Source organism: Saccostrea cucullata, unplaced genomic scaffold (genome assembly GCF_032062105.1).
Source record: "Saccostrea cucullata isolate Sc308-1 unplaced genomic scaffold, CSIRO_AGI_Scuc_v1 ctg4407, whole genome shotgun sequence".
NCBI classification, from domain to species: domain Eukaryota; kingdom Metazoa; phylum Mollusca; class Bivalvia; order Ostreida; family Ostreidae; genus Saccostrea; species Saccostrea cuccullata.
This window is the reverse complement of record NW_026923504.1, coordinates 82,826-99,777: the sequence shown is the minus strand read 5'-3', so window position 1 is coordinate 99,777 and position 16,952 is coordinate 82,826. Positions and strand designations below refer to the sequence as shown.

The 16,952-nt window shown below is 33.7% G+C and overlaps 1 protein-coding gene across 1 annotated transcript in view; it reads right to left on the bottom strand.

The window, feature by feature from the left end:
* Window positions 1-16,952, bottom strand: part of LOC134264170 (TBC1 domain family member 9-like) — a gene marked incomplete at its 5' end in the record, with an annotated part of 102,277 nt that overhangs the window by 3,117 nt on the left and 82,208 nt on the right. Inside the window, 8 exons of the mRNA XM_062746469.1 lie at window positions 283-386; window positions 2,654-2,899; window positions 4,331-4,405; window positions 5,993-6,176; window positions 6,298-6,489; window positions 13,439-13,537; window positions 13,848-13,958; window positions 15,103-15,288. Coding sequence (XP_062602453.1) covers window positions 283-386; window positions 2,654-2,899; window positions 4,331-4,405; window positions 5,993-6,176; window positions 6,298-6,489; window positions 13,439-13,537; window positions 13,848-13,958; window positions 15,103-15,288 — 1,197 coding nt within the window. The remainder of the gene's footprint in view (window positions 1-282; window positions 387-2,653; window positions 2,900-4,330; window positions 4,406-5,992; window positions 6,177-6,297; window positions 6,490-13,438; window positions 13,538-13,847; window positions 13,959-15,102; window positions 15,289-16,952) is intronic.

The following is a 16,952-nucleotide window of genomic DNA, read 5'->3' as shown; positions in this document are numbered from 1 at the left end:
TGACCTAGCGCCTAAATTTATGTAAGTAGTTAGCCTTGACCTAGCAACTCAATTTAAGAAGGTAATGAGCATTGACTTAATGTCCAGATTTACTTGTTAAATAGCCCTGACCCAGAGCACAAATAACATTAGGTAATTAGCCTTGACCTAGAGAACAGATTTACATTAGTTAATTAACCTTGACCTAGAGCACAGATTTACATTAGTTAATTAACCTTGACCTAAAGCACAGATTTACATTAGTTAATTAATCTGACCTAGATTACAGTCTTACAGACTCACCTGAGACATTCTGGGTACATCCTTGAACTCCGCTTTACTGTCACTTCTGTTAAGTTCCTTTTTCTTTGCATATACCTTCTTTAAATTCTCTTGAAGCTCTGCTTCTAAAAAGAAAACAATAAAATACAGAAACCATTATGAAAAATGTTTCATAAGGAAATAGACCATAATATAGGGCTTCCTAATTAAGCAATTTTTGTTTCTGAATTTTTTATAAATAATCTTGCTTTCTTACTACAAATTCAGTTCTTTTGCATAATCTTAACCTAATTCTTTTATTTTTCTTTCCATCTTGGTGATTTTATTTGTTTGACTTTGTTGCAGCTTTTTTTCATTTGGATTAAGGTTTCCAAAGAAATCTGTGCTCAAAAGAATGAATACAGACAGGTTTCAAAGCAAACAATTTTAGCAAGAGTTACATATATCTCCCAATGGTCATCAAACTGGAGGTTAACATATATGGATTCCTTCATTACTTAGTCAATTTAAATTTCTCACTGGACACTCAGAGAAATATCATTCTTTCAAACAAATAAGTATAAAATGGAGTTATTTCATGAATCTGTATTTCATTATTTATCCAGACAGTAAAGCAGACACGTTTCCCTCAAACTTTTCATTGTTAGATGGTGTGCATGTACATGTGATGTTACGAAACATTATTTATTTTAACCTTATCAAATTGCTCAGTTTGCACAACAGATTGACACTGATAAAAGAGGAAATTCCCCTGCTTTCCAATACAGACGCAAACAAAATGTTTAAATTAAAAAGACCTGATACTGAACAGCTATAACTGATGGATTGTAAGCTTTTTTTCGTTCTTGAAAAAGAATGGAATTTTATTATTTTATCATTGATGAAAAAAAAATTCTAATCAAGAACTGCTAGTGTATATTTCTTTATAACCTTCTCATTCCAAGCATTATTTTGATATGATTAAACAAAATATTTGGATAAATTTGAAGAAAAAATATGCTATACTGTACCTGAACCAAAATTCAAGAATTACGTATTTATAAACTAAAAATTAAGATACGTGTTATGACTCATGTGTAAAAGCCTGTTAACAAATTGATAATAAGATAAACCAACATGCCATATTAATTCTACAATAATATGATACACAATATTTTGTGCATGCATGTGTCAATGTTCTGAAGCTCGATAATAATATTTAATATTAAATAAGAAGATTATTTTCATAATTTTCATTGGCTGAAAGGACGTCAAGTGATATTCCTCCTTTTGTGATATCGACACGAAAGCGCATCGGCGGAAAATCATATCAAACGACACAGCGTTCAGTTGCACTGAAGTTACGTAGAATGTGACGTCATAATATAAGAAGCGTGTTTTTAACCATTGTGATGTAATGACAGCCAAGTCTGTTTAGTTAGGACTGTGTCAGTGCATTCACAGTGATTATATAATATTTCCATTTCTAATTTTTTTCTCTGTGATAACTCTTTGAAAGTTAGGGGATTTTATCTCTTGATAATTCTGCTGGAATGTAAATTAGGCAGGTCGATAGGTCAGGAGCTAAGGAGGCCTAATACGCATGCAAATCTTGTGCGCATCTGTCTCTGTGTCTGATGCTAAGGAGGCCACATATGCATGTAAATCTCATGCGGCTGCCTTTGTGTTTGACGTCAGTGGGTGAGGACTGTTGAAATTGGCATGGGAGTCCTCGTGTAATTTAAATCAATTAGTCTACATTTTTAAAGTCTAAATCTACAATTTCATTTAACAATGAAATGGAAATATAAGGAATCACTGTCTACTTAGTATAGTATGCCAGGGACATCAACGATAGTTGGAAACATGGGATAATTTATGCATAACGGGCTCACCCGTTATGCAAAGTATCCCATGTTTCCCATTATTGTTGATGCCCTGGCATACTACACTAACAAGACAGTGATTCCTTAAATATATAAAGGTATTAAAATTCACTTATTCATATGTTTTTATGATTATTTGAATGTTCAAAGTAATCTCTATGAGTATATTTTTCATAAGTAAGCAAGAATATAAATGAAAAATATTAAAAATAGGAAAATTGTACGGCAAAATCGAACTTGATTACCATGTTATTCAATTAAATTTCATGGGTACCTAATATTCAAAGAATAAATATATTGACAAAATAATTGTTCGTGGAATTATAAATTTGTGGATGATAACCACAAAATCCACAAACATTTACCACCCCCCCCCCCCCAAAAAAAAATGATGATTTCACAGTCTAATTTGTAGGCTGCAATTCAATAAAATCAAACCCTAATGAAGACCATGTATTTTCATGATAACACTTTACCAGTAATTAATTTTCTTTGTTATATGCTTCTACTTTTTAATTGACCATTACCTTTCTGGGCTGTGCCTCCCTCTACAGACTTCTGTATAATATCCAATCCCTCATCACCTGAGGGCCCACTCCCCACAATCTTGGATCCACCACTCTCTGCTCCCTGTGTGTCTGTCTTATTGCTGTCCTTTTCCTGACTAGCAGCCTCAGACTGGGGTTGGTCTTCTGCACTGGCTTCTGATTCTAATTCTTCCTTCTTTTCCTCATCTTTTTCTTCTGTAATAGGATCCCCAGGTAGAGTTATTTCTGTAGCAGAAAAAAAAACCAAAAAAAAAAACGTAAAGGTATTATTCCAAATGAAAACTTATGAAACTTTAAAGTAGACTCAAATATACAATCATGTTTTACTCCACTTAGATGACTCAATTTTGCCTACCCTAAGTCTGATGTGTGATACATGTTTCAGTTTTTTTTTTACATATTCATTTCAGAAAATGTGACAACAACGTACCATATTGCATACAATTTCCATTATTTTTCTCTGTGATAACTCTTTGAAAGTTAGGGGAGTTGATTTCTTTAAAAGTCATTAAACAGGAGTGTAAATTTCGCCAGGTGAAAGGTCATGAGCTAAGGAATAATTTGCATGTAAATCTTGTGTGTCTGTCTAATTTAAATCTATTAGACAACATTTTACATGTATAATCTAACTTTAAAATCTTATATCACAATGAAATGGAAATACATGTATAAGGAATTACTGTCTAGTATATATGCCAGCAACATCAACGGTAGTTGGAAACATGGGATTACTTATGCATAACATGCCCGTTATGCAAATCATCAACTATAGTTGATACCCTGGCATTCCCAACAAACTAGAAAGATTACCAACTATAGTTGATGCCTTAAAATTGGCATACCCAACAAACTTATCTAGACAAATTCTCAGTTATTATGAGTTAATGCCCTGACATACCCAACAAACTAAAGAGTGATTCCTTAAATAAACATAATTAAAACAAAGTTTCTTTGGGGGATACAATAATTAAGCTACAATGATAGTTCAATATTCACCAAATGCTCTCTGGGCCATGTGAAAATTGTACAGTAAAACTTGTTTAGTACGAACAATATAGTGAATTCACGGATATAGCGAAGTTTTTCTGGGTCCCCGGCAAAATTCTTAACAAATCTTTGTAAAATTTTACGGTTATAACGAACTCTGATATAACGAATTTACAGATATAGCGAACTGATTTTGGGTCTCATTGAAGTTGAATATAATGAAATTTACATCTTTTATAACGAACTTTCAAAGATCTCAAAATTTAATAAATTGAACTGACTTATTTTTGTTCATGGAATTGTATATAAAATTCAATTCACAATAAAACCTTAGTTATTGAAGGTATGTTTTGGAATATTTGCTTCCCTAACATACTTGATAGTAATACTTGAAGGAAAACCTGCATATTGCGAATTCGCTCTATTTGGTTTTACGAATTCGTTACGGTTATAACGAATTAAGGATATAGCAAATTAAATTCACAGGTCCCTAGGACTTCGCTATAACCGAGTTTTGTTGTACTTAGGAAGTACCTAAATCATCATATTGAATTCAAAACACTGAATTATTCCATACTAAAACTATAGAAATGATATTGAGGTCCTGAAGGATGGATGATCAATAATTATTCCTGTGATGATTGCTATATGTCTCTTTTTAATACTGACCATCTTGTAGGGCATCCATTGAGCTGGTATCACTGTCAAAGAAATCTGTAGCCTCCATGGCATTCTCTGGACTCTCTATAATACATCATCACAATCTCAATTTAATTTTAAATGTAAAAAAAAAAACATTCACGAAACTTGATCTGCAGTAAGGTTTACACTTATTAAGGGGAATTCTCCAGGGATAGCAGAAACATTGTAACCATTTCTTACATAACTTTTGTACAGTACATAGTTGGTGTCATGTGTTTTAACTAATTTATTTTTTTAAAATTATGTGCGGCATCACTAATTACCTACAGTTGAAATTATTTTTAAATTATTGCGTAAAGATTTTATAAACTCTAATTCTGCATTTCATGATATTATATTAAACAAATAACAAATCATGACAAATGAGCTACATATAAAATAATGTTTCAGTAAATATTTTTCAGAAAGGGATTTCGATACCTTTATCTAAAACATTTATACTATTGAATGCTACAACACTTCATAGTTGACATCATAATATTTACATTTCCAATGTCTTTGTTTGAGAAATAATTACAAATAGTTAATGTACTTTATTTCTCCATCTATGTACTGGTTCATCTATAGGCACAGTTAAAAAAAAAAATCACGTGCAGGGCGGAACAGAGACAAGAAGTGGGGCTTCTAGAATGTGGATTGGCAGAATCAATACCATGTAAAGATAAGGAATAACTTCAGATTTTTCAATTTCATGACGATGATCAATTGATTGGCTTAAATGATAATTTATGCATAAGCCCCTTCGGCGTTTATGCAAATTATCAGGCAAGCCAATCGATTGATCACATCATGAAATCAAAAAATACAACAGTGATTACTTAATTTAATTCAAAGAAAATAAAATAATTACTGTACATTACTTTTTATTCCCGAGAACTTTATTTTCGCGTAATTACGCCAGACAGAATGCAAAAATTTCATTCTCGCGTATTATAGAATTCCTTAAGATTATTTAGAGCAATGACCACAATTCGTGAAAATTTTGTCTCGCTAATAAGGAGTCAATGACTATCTCGCGAAAATAAGGTGTCGCAAAAATTAAGTGATCTACAGTACCTTTTTGACATAAACAACACTTTGTAACTTTACTGCTCATGATATTTCAGAAATAGTTTTAGGTCAAAAAAAATTAATCAATAGTTTCTCAGGCCAAAGAATTCAAAATTCAATGCAGCAGGCAGGCCTTTTTTTTTTTTTGAAGCAGGTTTTTCACCTTTTTAAGCCATTTGTTCATAAAAATGATAATTCATACTAATTATTAATTTTTGTCTCTGAAATTAGTTATAATATGTATTCAACTTTTATTAATGTTATTCCAATCATTTATTTAAAATTTAATTTAAAAAATACTGTAAATTTATAGGAAATATATTGTTTTTCTTATATATAAACGTCTATCCTAGCAATTATGAAAAGGGGAATAACTCGATTTACTTTTTCAACTTTGAAAAATAGAAAATTGAGTTATTTCCCTTTTCAATATGTCAATAAAATTGATCAATGCGGCCGTTTTTGAACTGATGCGGCGGTGCCTGAGAAACTATTGATTATTTTTTTTTGGCCTTAAGTACAATTCATTTGGTAGTTTTTTGCCCCATGAAGTTTGTTACATGTGCACTGATTGGTTACCTGTCTTTGTACTAGCTGGAGACACTGGGGGTGAAGTAGGCATGCTCTCCAATTCATGGGGAGGTAACTGATGAAGGAGATAGAGCAGCTTCAGCTTCTGAGTTATGTCCCCTTTACATATGACACCAAGCACGTAAACAAACTCCCTGAAGTTTATCATGTTGTCTTTATTATCATCCAGAAACTAAAAAAAAGGATAGAAAGTTCTCCATGAAAGAACCATAAGATACTGCAAGAGGATGGCAACAGACCAAAGTTATGGTATCAGATCAAATTTATGGAAGCTCTAGCAATTAGTTAGATACCTTAAATGTCCTGAGAGCTAAGTGGCCTGCTCTTTGTCCTGAGGCCCAAGGAGAGAGAGATAGGTACATGGTTTTGAACTGCTCAAAATCCACCTTGTACATCTCATAGTAAGGTCGGGAGGGGTCAAATTTGTCTCCCATGTCAGCTGGTTGTTGACTAGTCCTCCAGTAACATGAGGTCAAATACTCCTCCTGTAAACAAAAAATGTTGAATTACTGACTTGGCGGTCACACAAGAATCCAGAGAAGAATTGGGGGGGGGGGGGGGGGGGGGAGAAAATTTGCTTTTGTCTCACCTTTTTCAACATGACAAAACCCAGGCTTTTGACTAAAAATTAATCCATTTTCTATCTCTAATTCACTTGGACAAACATGTACTCTAAGGCTTGAAACATAACTCAAGAAGTTCACGGCTTAGATAGAGGGGGTTCATTAAACATATACAGATTGACTGCAAGTTCAAGCCATGAAAAATAATTATCTATTTTCTGAATACTATGATCATTAATGTGTCAGGACATGGTCCACAGTACCTCAGGTTCCAAGACAGAAAGAAGTAATTAAAGTTACAGTTTTTGTTTCCCTTTGCCCAAATTTTTCCATACATTTCAGAATAGGTAAAATCAGTTCAAGAAAAAAACGTATTAGTTACAGTATTTAGTGGGTTATTGTGGCAAAAATCGTGACATAGTGACACGGCCTTTACGATAACAACTCTTATTTGTCTGTGTCCTACTGCACATACTCCCAGTAATAAAAGCTCAACGTATAATTAAATTAGCACCTCGAGACTTCATAATTTATATTGTTTTCTTTCTGTAATTATTATATAAGAATAAATGTACCTTAATTTTATTGGCAAAATGTATATCTCGGCCCATGTTTTACAAATTAACTTATGACTATAACTGCAGATAATTCTTTTTATGTTTGGGCAATCTTTAAATGAGAGGCCCATGGGTCACATCACTCAACTTAGTAACTTTGGCTCTGCTGTTCATAACCTGATTTTCAAATTTGTAATACCTATTGTGGTCCCACACTACCCCTAGGGGTCATGATTTGAATAATTTAAAATCTACACTGTCCCAGGATGTTCCTACATAAGTTTCAGCTCTTCTGATCCAGTAGTTCTTGAGAGGAATATTTTAAAATATTTTTTCCTAGATATTTCAATGTAAAAATTGCATTCGAATACAGTGGCCCTGTCAGACATCCTGGGGCAATGATTTGAACAGTTTAAAATCTCCACTACCCCAGGATGCTTCCACTTTTCTGGTCCAGTGGTTCTTGAGGAGATTTTCAAAGAAAATTTCCTATATAATTTCATGAAAACTTAATTTCCCTATTGCGGCCCTACCCTACCCCTGAAGGTCATGATTTTAGCAATTTAGAAACTACACTACCCCAGGATACTTCCAGCTTTTCTGGCCCGGTGGTCCTTAAGAAGAAGATATTTTACATAATGACCCCAACCTTTTTTTATCTTCTCTTGATTACCTCCCTTGTAAAAGGTCTGGTCCTTCATTTTAACAATTTTAACTCCCCTTCACCCAAGAATGCTCTGTACAGTAAAACTCGTTTAGTACGAACACGGATACAGCGAATTCAAGGATATAGCGAAGTTTTTCTGGATCCCCGGCAAAATTCGTAACAACTCTTTGTAAAATTTTACAGTTATAACGAACTTTGATATAACAAATTTACGTATATAGCGAACCGATTTTGAGTCCCGTTGAGGTTAAATATAATAAAATTTACATCTTTTATAACAAACTTCTCAAGATAATAAAAAAAATTGATATGTTGAACAGACTTTATTTCCTTTTAGCATTCGTATATAAAATTCAATTCATAATAAAACCTTAGTTATTGAAGATAATTTTTGTACCGTATTTGGGGGAATACAATACGCACTTTTTTCCTAAAATAAATTTCTGTGAGAAAGGGATGCGTATTGTACATCACAATGGGATTTTGATAAGTTTTTCTTTCAGGTGAAACACGGCTATCATACGTACATACCGTAGTATTACCTAGACATATGCAATTTCTTTTGTTTATCACCATATTTTAAACTTCGGAAAGTTATTGTTGGAAGGTATGCTTGTTACAAATGTCACTCTCATAATCTTTTGATACTAAAATAACATGAAAAAGCAAGTTAAAAGTAATTTGAGCTGCATGTTGATCGTCTCCGTGTAGGCCGCCATTACCGATGTTATTTTTAGACGTTCACTCATGCCTATGTCACGTGCTTCCGTAATGATAGTGCACATGCACCTTATCTGCCAGACAATTAGTAATAAGTCATTTTTAATGAAATACAATAAAACAAAAATTTATTTTAGGTCTTAAATAACTCAATGAAAATCTGCTGCAACATAAACACCCCTCCATACGTCCCAATGAAAGGAAGCCAATGTTGTGACACACGTGTGCTGTTCAAATGATAATTACCTATCAACACCCCTCCGGGCAATTAATTGTCTATCGACTCCAAAGCAATTTTTTTACAGTTAGAGCAATGTTTATTTACTGTCCTGTTAATTGCTTTGATTATTTTCTTTGTTAAAAATTGGGGGTCGGTTTATGACCTTTAGTATGTGTGAGCATGTGTTGATTACGACACATTAAACAATTAAACACTTGTTAAATGTAATTTTACCTAATCTTATACTTATCGGCCTCTTTTTTAAATGATTGAGAGTTGACAAATGAAATATGAATTATGCTAAAACTTAAGTGTTATCATTTATTGGTGCTCTATAGAAAATAAGATATCCGCGAAAATTCAGAAGAAAAAAATCGTAGTCTTCTTAAATAAATACTTTGATGATTTAATTTCGTGTACTGTTAAAAAATTGTAACATAATTTTCAGCATGATTACCTAGAACCAAAATTAAATATGATTACTGTTAAAACTTTCAATAATATCTCATGCTTTGTTGAAATAAAATTATTTCATCTAAGAATATGGCGACACATTATTTCAAAATCACCATAACTATGCTTAAAAAAAATTCTGTTAATATACTGAAAGGAAAAAGAAACGCAGGGTAAACTTTTTAGGTGAATTAAATTTATTTTTCTTTCAATTTTTTTTTAGTATTCTATTCTAATTTTTAAAATCATCTTTCAAAAGGATATAACAAAAATTTCATCTAATTTTGTCGAATAATTATTGAGCTATTGAAGCTCATATGACGATACCCCCCAAAAGTGAAAATCGAAAACACTCATTATCTTCAATGTCTCTCCTGCACATCTGTCATGAGCGTTATTTCTCCTTTGCATGGAATTCATCAGAGTAATTATCTTTTAAACACTGGCTATATTGGGCATCGGTAACCACGCCAAAAATTTAGTCATGCAACGCGCGCATGCGCGAGTGAGAGGAACACAACAGGAAGTTGACTTGCTCAAAAAACCAAATCGCAGAATTGTTTTCTTTAATTTTTTGTGTGAATGTAATGACTAGAATAGTCTACTGTATAAAAGGCGGTTTTTGTGGTAGTAGGATTGCGATTTAAGAGGTGGCAGGACGAATAACCCGCTCGTAACATGGCTCTGTTTCGCGTTAACGTCATCGTCACGGTTGATTGAAAACCATTCCAGGCCCTCTCTGACAACGGGTAACAAGTTTTATGGGGAAAAATTTACAAGAAACTGCTTAGTTACCCATTGTTGCCTTTTTCAATAATTGGGCAATTCGAAGATCAGACCCCACTGAACTTCCGTAAACTGTACTAAGATTGCAAGGAATTCATATCGTCTTTAAATATTGAAAAACAATGTGTATACCTCAGGTGCATCAAATGGTGCAACAAAATTTTTTGACACACTCGTCGTCATCAAATTGCACGTGTTTTGGGCTTTTTACCGTTTTCCCTACATGACGTCATGCATTTTACGGTTGAGTAATTCTGAACAATGATTTTGGTGCATAGTAACTAAATTTCTCATCTGACCAATTTTCGTAATTTTCGGTCATGCGGTCAAAAAGTTTTCGAATGTTATGCTACCCTGCGTTTCTTTTTCCTTTCAGTATACTTTTACGCAACATTATCTTGTGCTTTGTTGAAATAAATGAATAAATAATTTTCTCAAGATTGTTGCGATATGGAATGTCAGGATCAAGAGAAAGTTATAAAGTGTTTATTTTAAACAAGAGGCCCATGGGCCTTAGAGGTCACCTGAGTATCATGTAACAACTTTCCAGCGATTGTATTGGTTCGTGTTTTAAGCCAAAAGCCATGAAATTCACAAATTTTGAAAGAGGCACCACTGCTTATCAAAGGGCAGATTTCAAAGCATTAATTTATTTTTAGTCAAAGTACCCCCTTGGTACCCCTGACCCAGCAGCCCTGAAATTATGTATTTTGAAAGAGGCCCCTTTCTTCATTATAAGGCCAGCATTTTTTTTTATGTTTAGGTTTAGTTATGAACATGAGAATAAAAAAGTCCCGAAGGAAAAGGAAATAAATTTTCTTTTTTGATAAATCAATTATTAACATTTGTACATTCTTTTTTTATGCTATCCTAATAGGCTCCTTACCACTGAACACATAATGCTTACAAATAGGAAAGTAGAACATTTAATTGCTTATTTCATCATCTGCCAGTTTGGGCCAGTTATATAAATTTTGTGATGTTGATCAAAATATATTTTAAAAAATCAATTCTTTAAAAGTCTTTCAATATATCTTCATTTTTTTAATATGTGTTAGGTGAATGTGTAGACATTGTTCTAAAATTTACTTGATGCCTAAAATTATAATTCCTATCATAAAACAGACAGGGAGTATTGGGGAGTAGGGTCAACATTATTTCAATTAAGTGTAAAATAATTTTTCTGGCTGATACAAATGATACTACATGCCTGTATATATTTGTATATTCTTGCCTTTTAATAGTTGAATTTTTTTTTTATTTCTTCAGGTTACTGTTTATTTCTTCCTCAAATGGACTTCACTTCTCCCATAGTTTTATTCATTACATCTGATGCATAAGCAACCCTTTTCTGAAGAATGATGCTTAGACTGTAAGCTATAACAGAGACCTAAACAACAATGTCCCTGGCAATATGCAATAGCTACCATGGGCAGTTTAAAACCTGGGGGAGGAAAATAATTTACAGTTACTTTTGAAACGAATACATGATTATCTCACCAGCATGTCATTGTGCAACAAAGTCGTCAGCATTTTATTTGTCCTTTGAACGGGTGAAATTTTGAATGGCACTCTTATCGATGAATTTTACACTAAACCAAGCTATCTTCTCAGATCTAGCTTTATTTACCCGCCGTTTCATCGTAAAACCGGAAGTGCGAGTTCGTAAATTTGAAATCTTGATCCCGACTCAAATTTGACATCGGAAAGAAAAAAATTGTTTTATTTTTTTCTTAGAATTCAAAACCTTGAGCGGAGGGTTTGTAAAACTGAAAATAAAATAAATCCTGGCCTTAAATATGTAATTAGATCATTAGCATATTAACCAGGAGCAAAGGATAAGATGTTCAAAGAATTCATGCATTTCACTGTATAATCATTAGAGCCCCAACCTAAAACAAGAACCCCTGACCCTGGGGCCATAAAATTCACAATTTTGGTAGAGGCATTCTTGCTTATCATAACTATGTACTTAGTTAGTTTATTTAATACCCAGGAGCAGAGAAGAAGATTTTCAAAGAATTCATGTATTTTCACTATATAATCAATAGAGCCCCGCCCTAACACCAGAACCCCTGACCCTGGGGCCATAAAATTCACAATTTTGGTAGAGGCACTCTTGCTCATCATAACTATGTACTTAGTTGGTTTATTTAATACCCAGGAGCAGAGAAGAAGATTTTCAAAGAAATAATGCATTTTCACTACCTACTTATTTAGCCCCACCCTAGCACTAGAACCCCTGACCCCAGGGCCATGAATTTCACAATTTTGGTAGAGGACTCATTGCTGATTACAATCATGCAAACAGTTTGACTGCTTGATGTCCAGGAGTAATGAAGAAGATTTTTAAATATTGCATTAATTTTAGTGGTTTTGGCCCCACCCCTCAGGCCCCAGGGGGGCAGGGATCATAAAATTCACAATTTTTGTTCCCCTTCACCCATAGATGCTTTGTGCCAAATTTGGTTGAAATTGGTTCAGTGGTTGAAGAGAAGAAGCTGAAAATGTTCAAATGTTAACGCACGACGAACGACGGACGACGAACGACGACGGACGAAAACAGATAGCAATAGGTCACCTGAGTTTACTCAGGTGACCTAAAAAGATGTGTTCAGTGAATTTTTGACACTTTATCCTCGAGCCGATTTTCGTAACAAATTACCGTGATTTTCAAAGTTCAGAACATCGCTTGGTAAATTTTTCGTTTGCGTATAATACATCCAAACTGCCTTTTTTCCCTCAGTTTCAGACTCAAAAAGGGGGGTGCGTATTTTACATCAATGCGTATTATACTCGGCCAAATACGGTAATATTTGCTTCCCAAACATATTTGGTAGTAATACTTGAAGGAAAACATGCATATTGCGAATTCGCTATAATGGTTCTACGAATTCATTATACGGATATAACGAATTACGGATATAGCGAATTAAATTCACAGGTCCCAAGGACTTCGCTATAACCGAGTTTTACTGTACTATCTTTGGTTAAAATTGCCCCAGTGGTTCTTGAAAAGATGTTGAAAATGTGAAAAGTTTACTGACAATAAGATTAACTTTTATTTACATTCAAATTCTTGTGGTAAAAATTTGTTTCCTTCCGACTCCAGATATCTTCTAACAATGTTGTTGGTAGGGTTACAGCGTCAACGTCCAGAGGCTGATAATTCATATATTTTTTTTTTGGTCTTAATGACTTGAAATTTGCATTTGGGACATTTTTATGCTCATACTAAATTAGGTCAAGATAACATACAGTGATCAATCTCAACCCACAAACAACAAATATCCATGAACAGGGCATTAACGGAAGTGCAGGGATCAGGTGCCTAAAAGGAGCAAGCATCCCCTGTTGACAATTATCAACCTGACAATGTGAACACACAGTACTTTTATAAGCTAAAGGAGGTGTGAACCACATACCATACTTACCTGCCCTTTATTATGGTGAACATATCACATTTACCTTGAACAGAACAAATAAATCCTCTAGCTCTTTGCCTTTGAACAACGTGTGGGTTTGAACACTTCTCAGTACATTTTTCTTTGTGCTGTCCTCAATATGCTAAAAAAAAATTAACAAGGTGTATAATATTTGAAACTCTTACATCACACAAACAAAATCAAGAGTCTTGGATTTGCAAGTCTTCCCTTTTCTGAACAGTGCTTACTTTATACAATCTATATGATCTAATTTCTATTCTACACTTCAAAGAATTTGAACTGCTAAATATTTTGGGCATTTCATGATAAATCAGTTATATGTGTGATATTGTCTTCACTAGCCTGCACTATTTGAAGACAGAACTTCAGTCTTTGTTGTCTATGTCTTGGTTAGTTATATGTTTTGGTTGTATGATATTGTTTACACTAACCTGCACTACTCGAAGACGGTACTTCAGTCTAAGTTTGTCTATATCTTGGTTACTTATGTGTCCATACTTTCTGTAGCTATCATCTATCAAAACAGCCACATCAACACTGGGCTAGAAAAATGGAAGAAAAAAATAAATACATTTAACTAATTTGAGTGTGCATGACTTTGTGCAGCTTTTAAATTTCATGCAGTCATAAATATGACAGTACACCTTTCCCAAATGTTGTGATTTTGATATAAAATTAACATTATCTGTAACACCTACTGGCCTGAAAATGAGATTTTACAACAACATATTATGAAAAAAAACGCTGAAATGGCTGTTTTCCGATTTTGTAAGCATTATGCACGATGCTAAATAATGACACATGACTCGCTTATATGTTTGTAGATGTCCATGCATGGATATTATACTAAAAACTGATGACAGAACATCAAAAGAAACATACTTCCAATCTTATTATTGCTATTTCTTACTAGAAAAATTATCTGCACCGATAATACATCTGCACTAATATGTATTTATACTGTAAAATGGCAATTTTAGAGGTATTAGGCATGGAAAAAATAAACTTTATAATTGATTAAGATAAAGACCAATCTAGATGGTCAACTTTTCTGAAATTTCACAATTTAGTGACTTGATTTTAACAATAACTTTCATCTACTTGACTGAGGAAAAAATCTCAGAAATGGTTCCAATACATTATGTAGTAAAATTTCACAACTTTTGAGATGGTCCCCTAAAAAATCTGGGTTGTAAACATTTAATTTTTTAATCTTAAAACAATAAATATAACAGTATCAATTAATTAACGAAAAATTATCAAAATCTCTAAGGTAGAAATAGACTCGGCCTCTTAAAGATGTGTCAGTATTAATCATATTGATTATGTGTCTTGAAATATTAAATTTTAATATCTATAATAATGAATACATAAAAGAAACTATAAATGTACCATATAAAAAAGCTCACAAAGATATTCATCCCACAATACAATTTTTTTCCAAATACCAAAAAACATCTTAAAGTGACCTTGGATTTTCAGTTTGCTCAAATGATCTTTCGTCAAGGTCATGGTTCATCTTTAAAACTAAAGTATTTTTGTATGAAGTTTGAATTTCCTTTGCTTCTTTACTGGGAAGTTCTGGGCCACACAAGAATAAATTTACATTTTTATGCCCACTTAATTGAAGTTTAGAGTATACAGTTTTAGCCCTGTCTGTGTTGATGGTATGTTTATTTTTTTTACCTCTTTCTTCTCTGAGAGACTTCCACACATGGAGCTAGTGTGAGCAATGTGGGGCATTGTGGAGTCTTTATTTGTGATGTTCTCTAGGTAGGAGCTCAGTATGGTCATCGCTTCCCCCTCCTCACGGGCCTCCAGTAGCTCCTCCTGCTTATTGTCCAGGATTGTCAAGGCCACTTGAAAGATAACCTAAATTCAAAAGAAATGAAAGGCCTTAATGTCTTGATATTCAATATAACCTAACAAGAGGCCAATGGGCCACATCACTCACCTGAGTAACTTTGGCCCTGCTGTTCTTCACTTGATTTCCCTTTGTTATAAACATTGTGGCCCCACAACCCTTTGGGACTATGATTTCCAGAATTTAGAATCTACACATATCCCTGGATGCCTCAATATAAGTGTCAGATTTTCTGGCCTAGTGGTTCTTGAGAGGATTCTAAAGATTTTTTCCAAAATATTTTTACGTTCTAATTGGTTGATACAATTTCCTTGTCAGCAAATACAATTTATCATTAAATCAAATGCTGACTGACTGATTGTTAGTCCATTTTTTACACACTGAGTTGTCCACAGAGTTTTCCATTTTTTCCCCCCCAAACATGACAAGGAGCACACAGTAGCTGTGACCGGTCGGCAGGAAATTCTCACTTCTCCATCACACCTGATCCTACCTCTGATGTTTTGGAGATCTGTTTTTGCTCCTATTTTTAAATGTTTAATGGACTAATTATTGGACTTTTGAGCTCAAATACTGTTTGTTATATCCACACATTTCAATGTAAAACTTGGATTCCCTATTGTGGCCTCCTTCCCAAAGGGACCATGATTTGAACAATATAAAATCTACATTATTTAAAGATGCTTTCACATAAGTAATTCTGCTTTTCTGGCCCAGTGGTTCTTTAGAATAATTTATGATCTCACCATAATCCCACCCTATTTATGTCTTTTCTTGATTATCTCCCCTTGGAAAGGGGCTTGGCCCTTGATTTTAATTACATGTATTTTCATTTCCTGTCACTTAAGGATGCTTAATAAGTGTATCAACTTTGGTTAGAAATGGCCCAGTGGTTCTTGAGAAGAGGATGAAAATGTAAAAAGTTTACAGACAAATGGATGGATGAGGGACTACAGGTGATCAGAAAATGTTACTTGAGCTAATTCAGCTCAGGTACGCTAAAAAAAACATACTAGTAAGCATTGAAGGTAATCTCAGTGTCAGTCTGTAGAGTGTTCACTCTGTGATCAGACGGTCGTGACTTCGAATCTCAGCTGTGACTTAAATCTATTAAAGAAGATAAATTATAGGTACTGTTCCAACTGTTCCTTCGCAAAGGGCTTGGCACCTTAAAGTGAAAGTTGTAGGTCTTTTGGTTCAGACCTTAAAAACCGAATACACATATACTTTCATATGGTAGGCATTAGCAAGATAAAGAACCTTCACTGCTCATTATGGCATCCATTGCCATTCTTAATAAAGTAAACTGCCCTTCATTTGTACATGGTGACATTTTCATATGAGTGAGAAATTCTCAAATGGGACATGAAACAACATACAACCAATCGGTCAATCAAATATTATAATGAAAATCATGTGGGGAAGTTACATGTAAATTTTACTTTCTATATAATTCAAGACCCACAGATTATAACTCCCACAATATATACAGACAATAAAGTCATGAATGGGTTTAGATAACCCTAAAAGGTAGCACTAACTGCAAGGTCAATATATTGAATGACTGCAATTCACTGTACTGCAAATTCCCACTGCCTACATACATGTACAAATGGTCATTTTCTCACTATCAATTCAATTCAGGTCAATTCCTTTCATTCACTATCGTTCA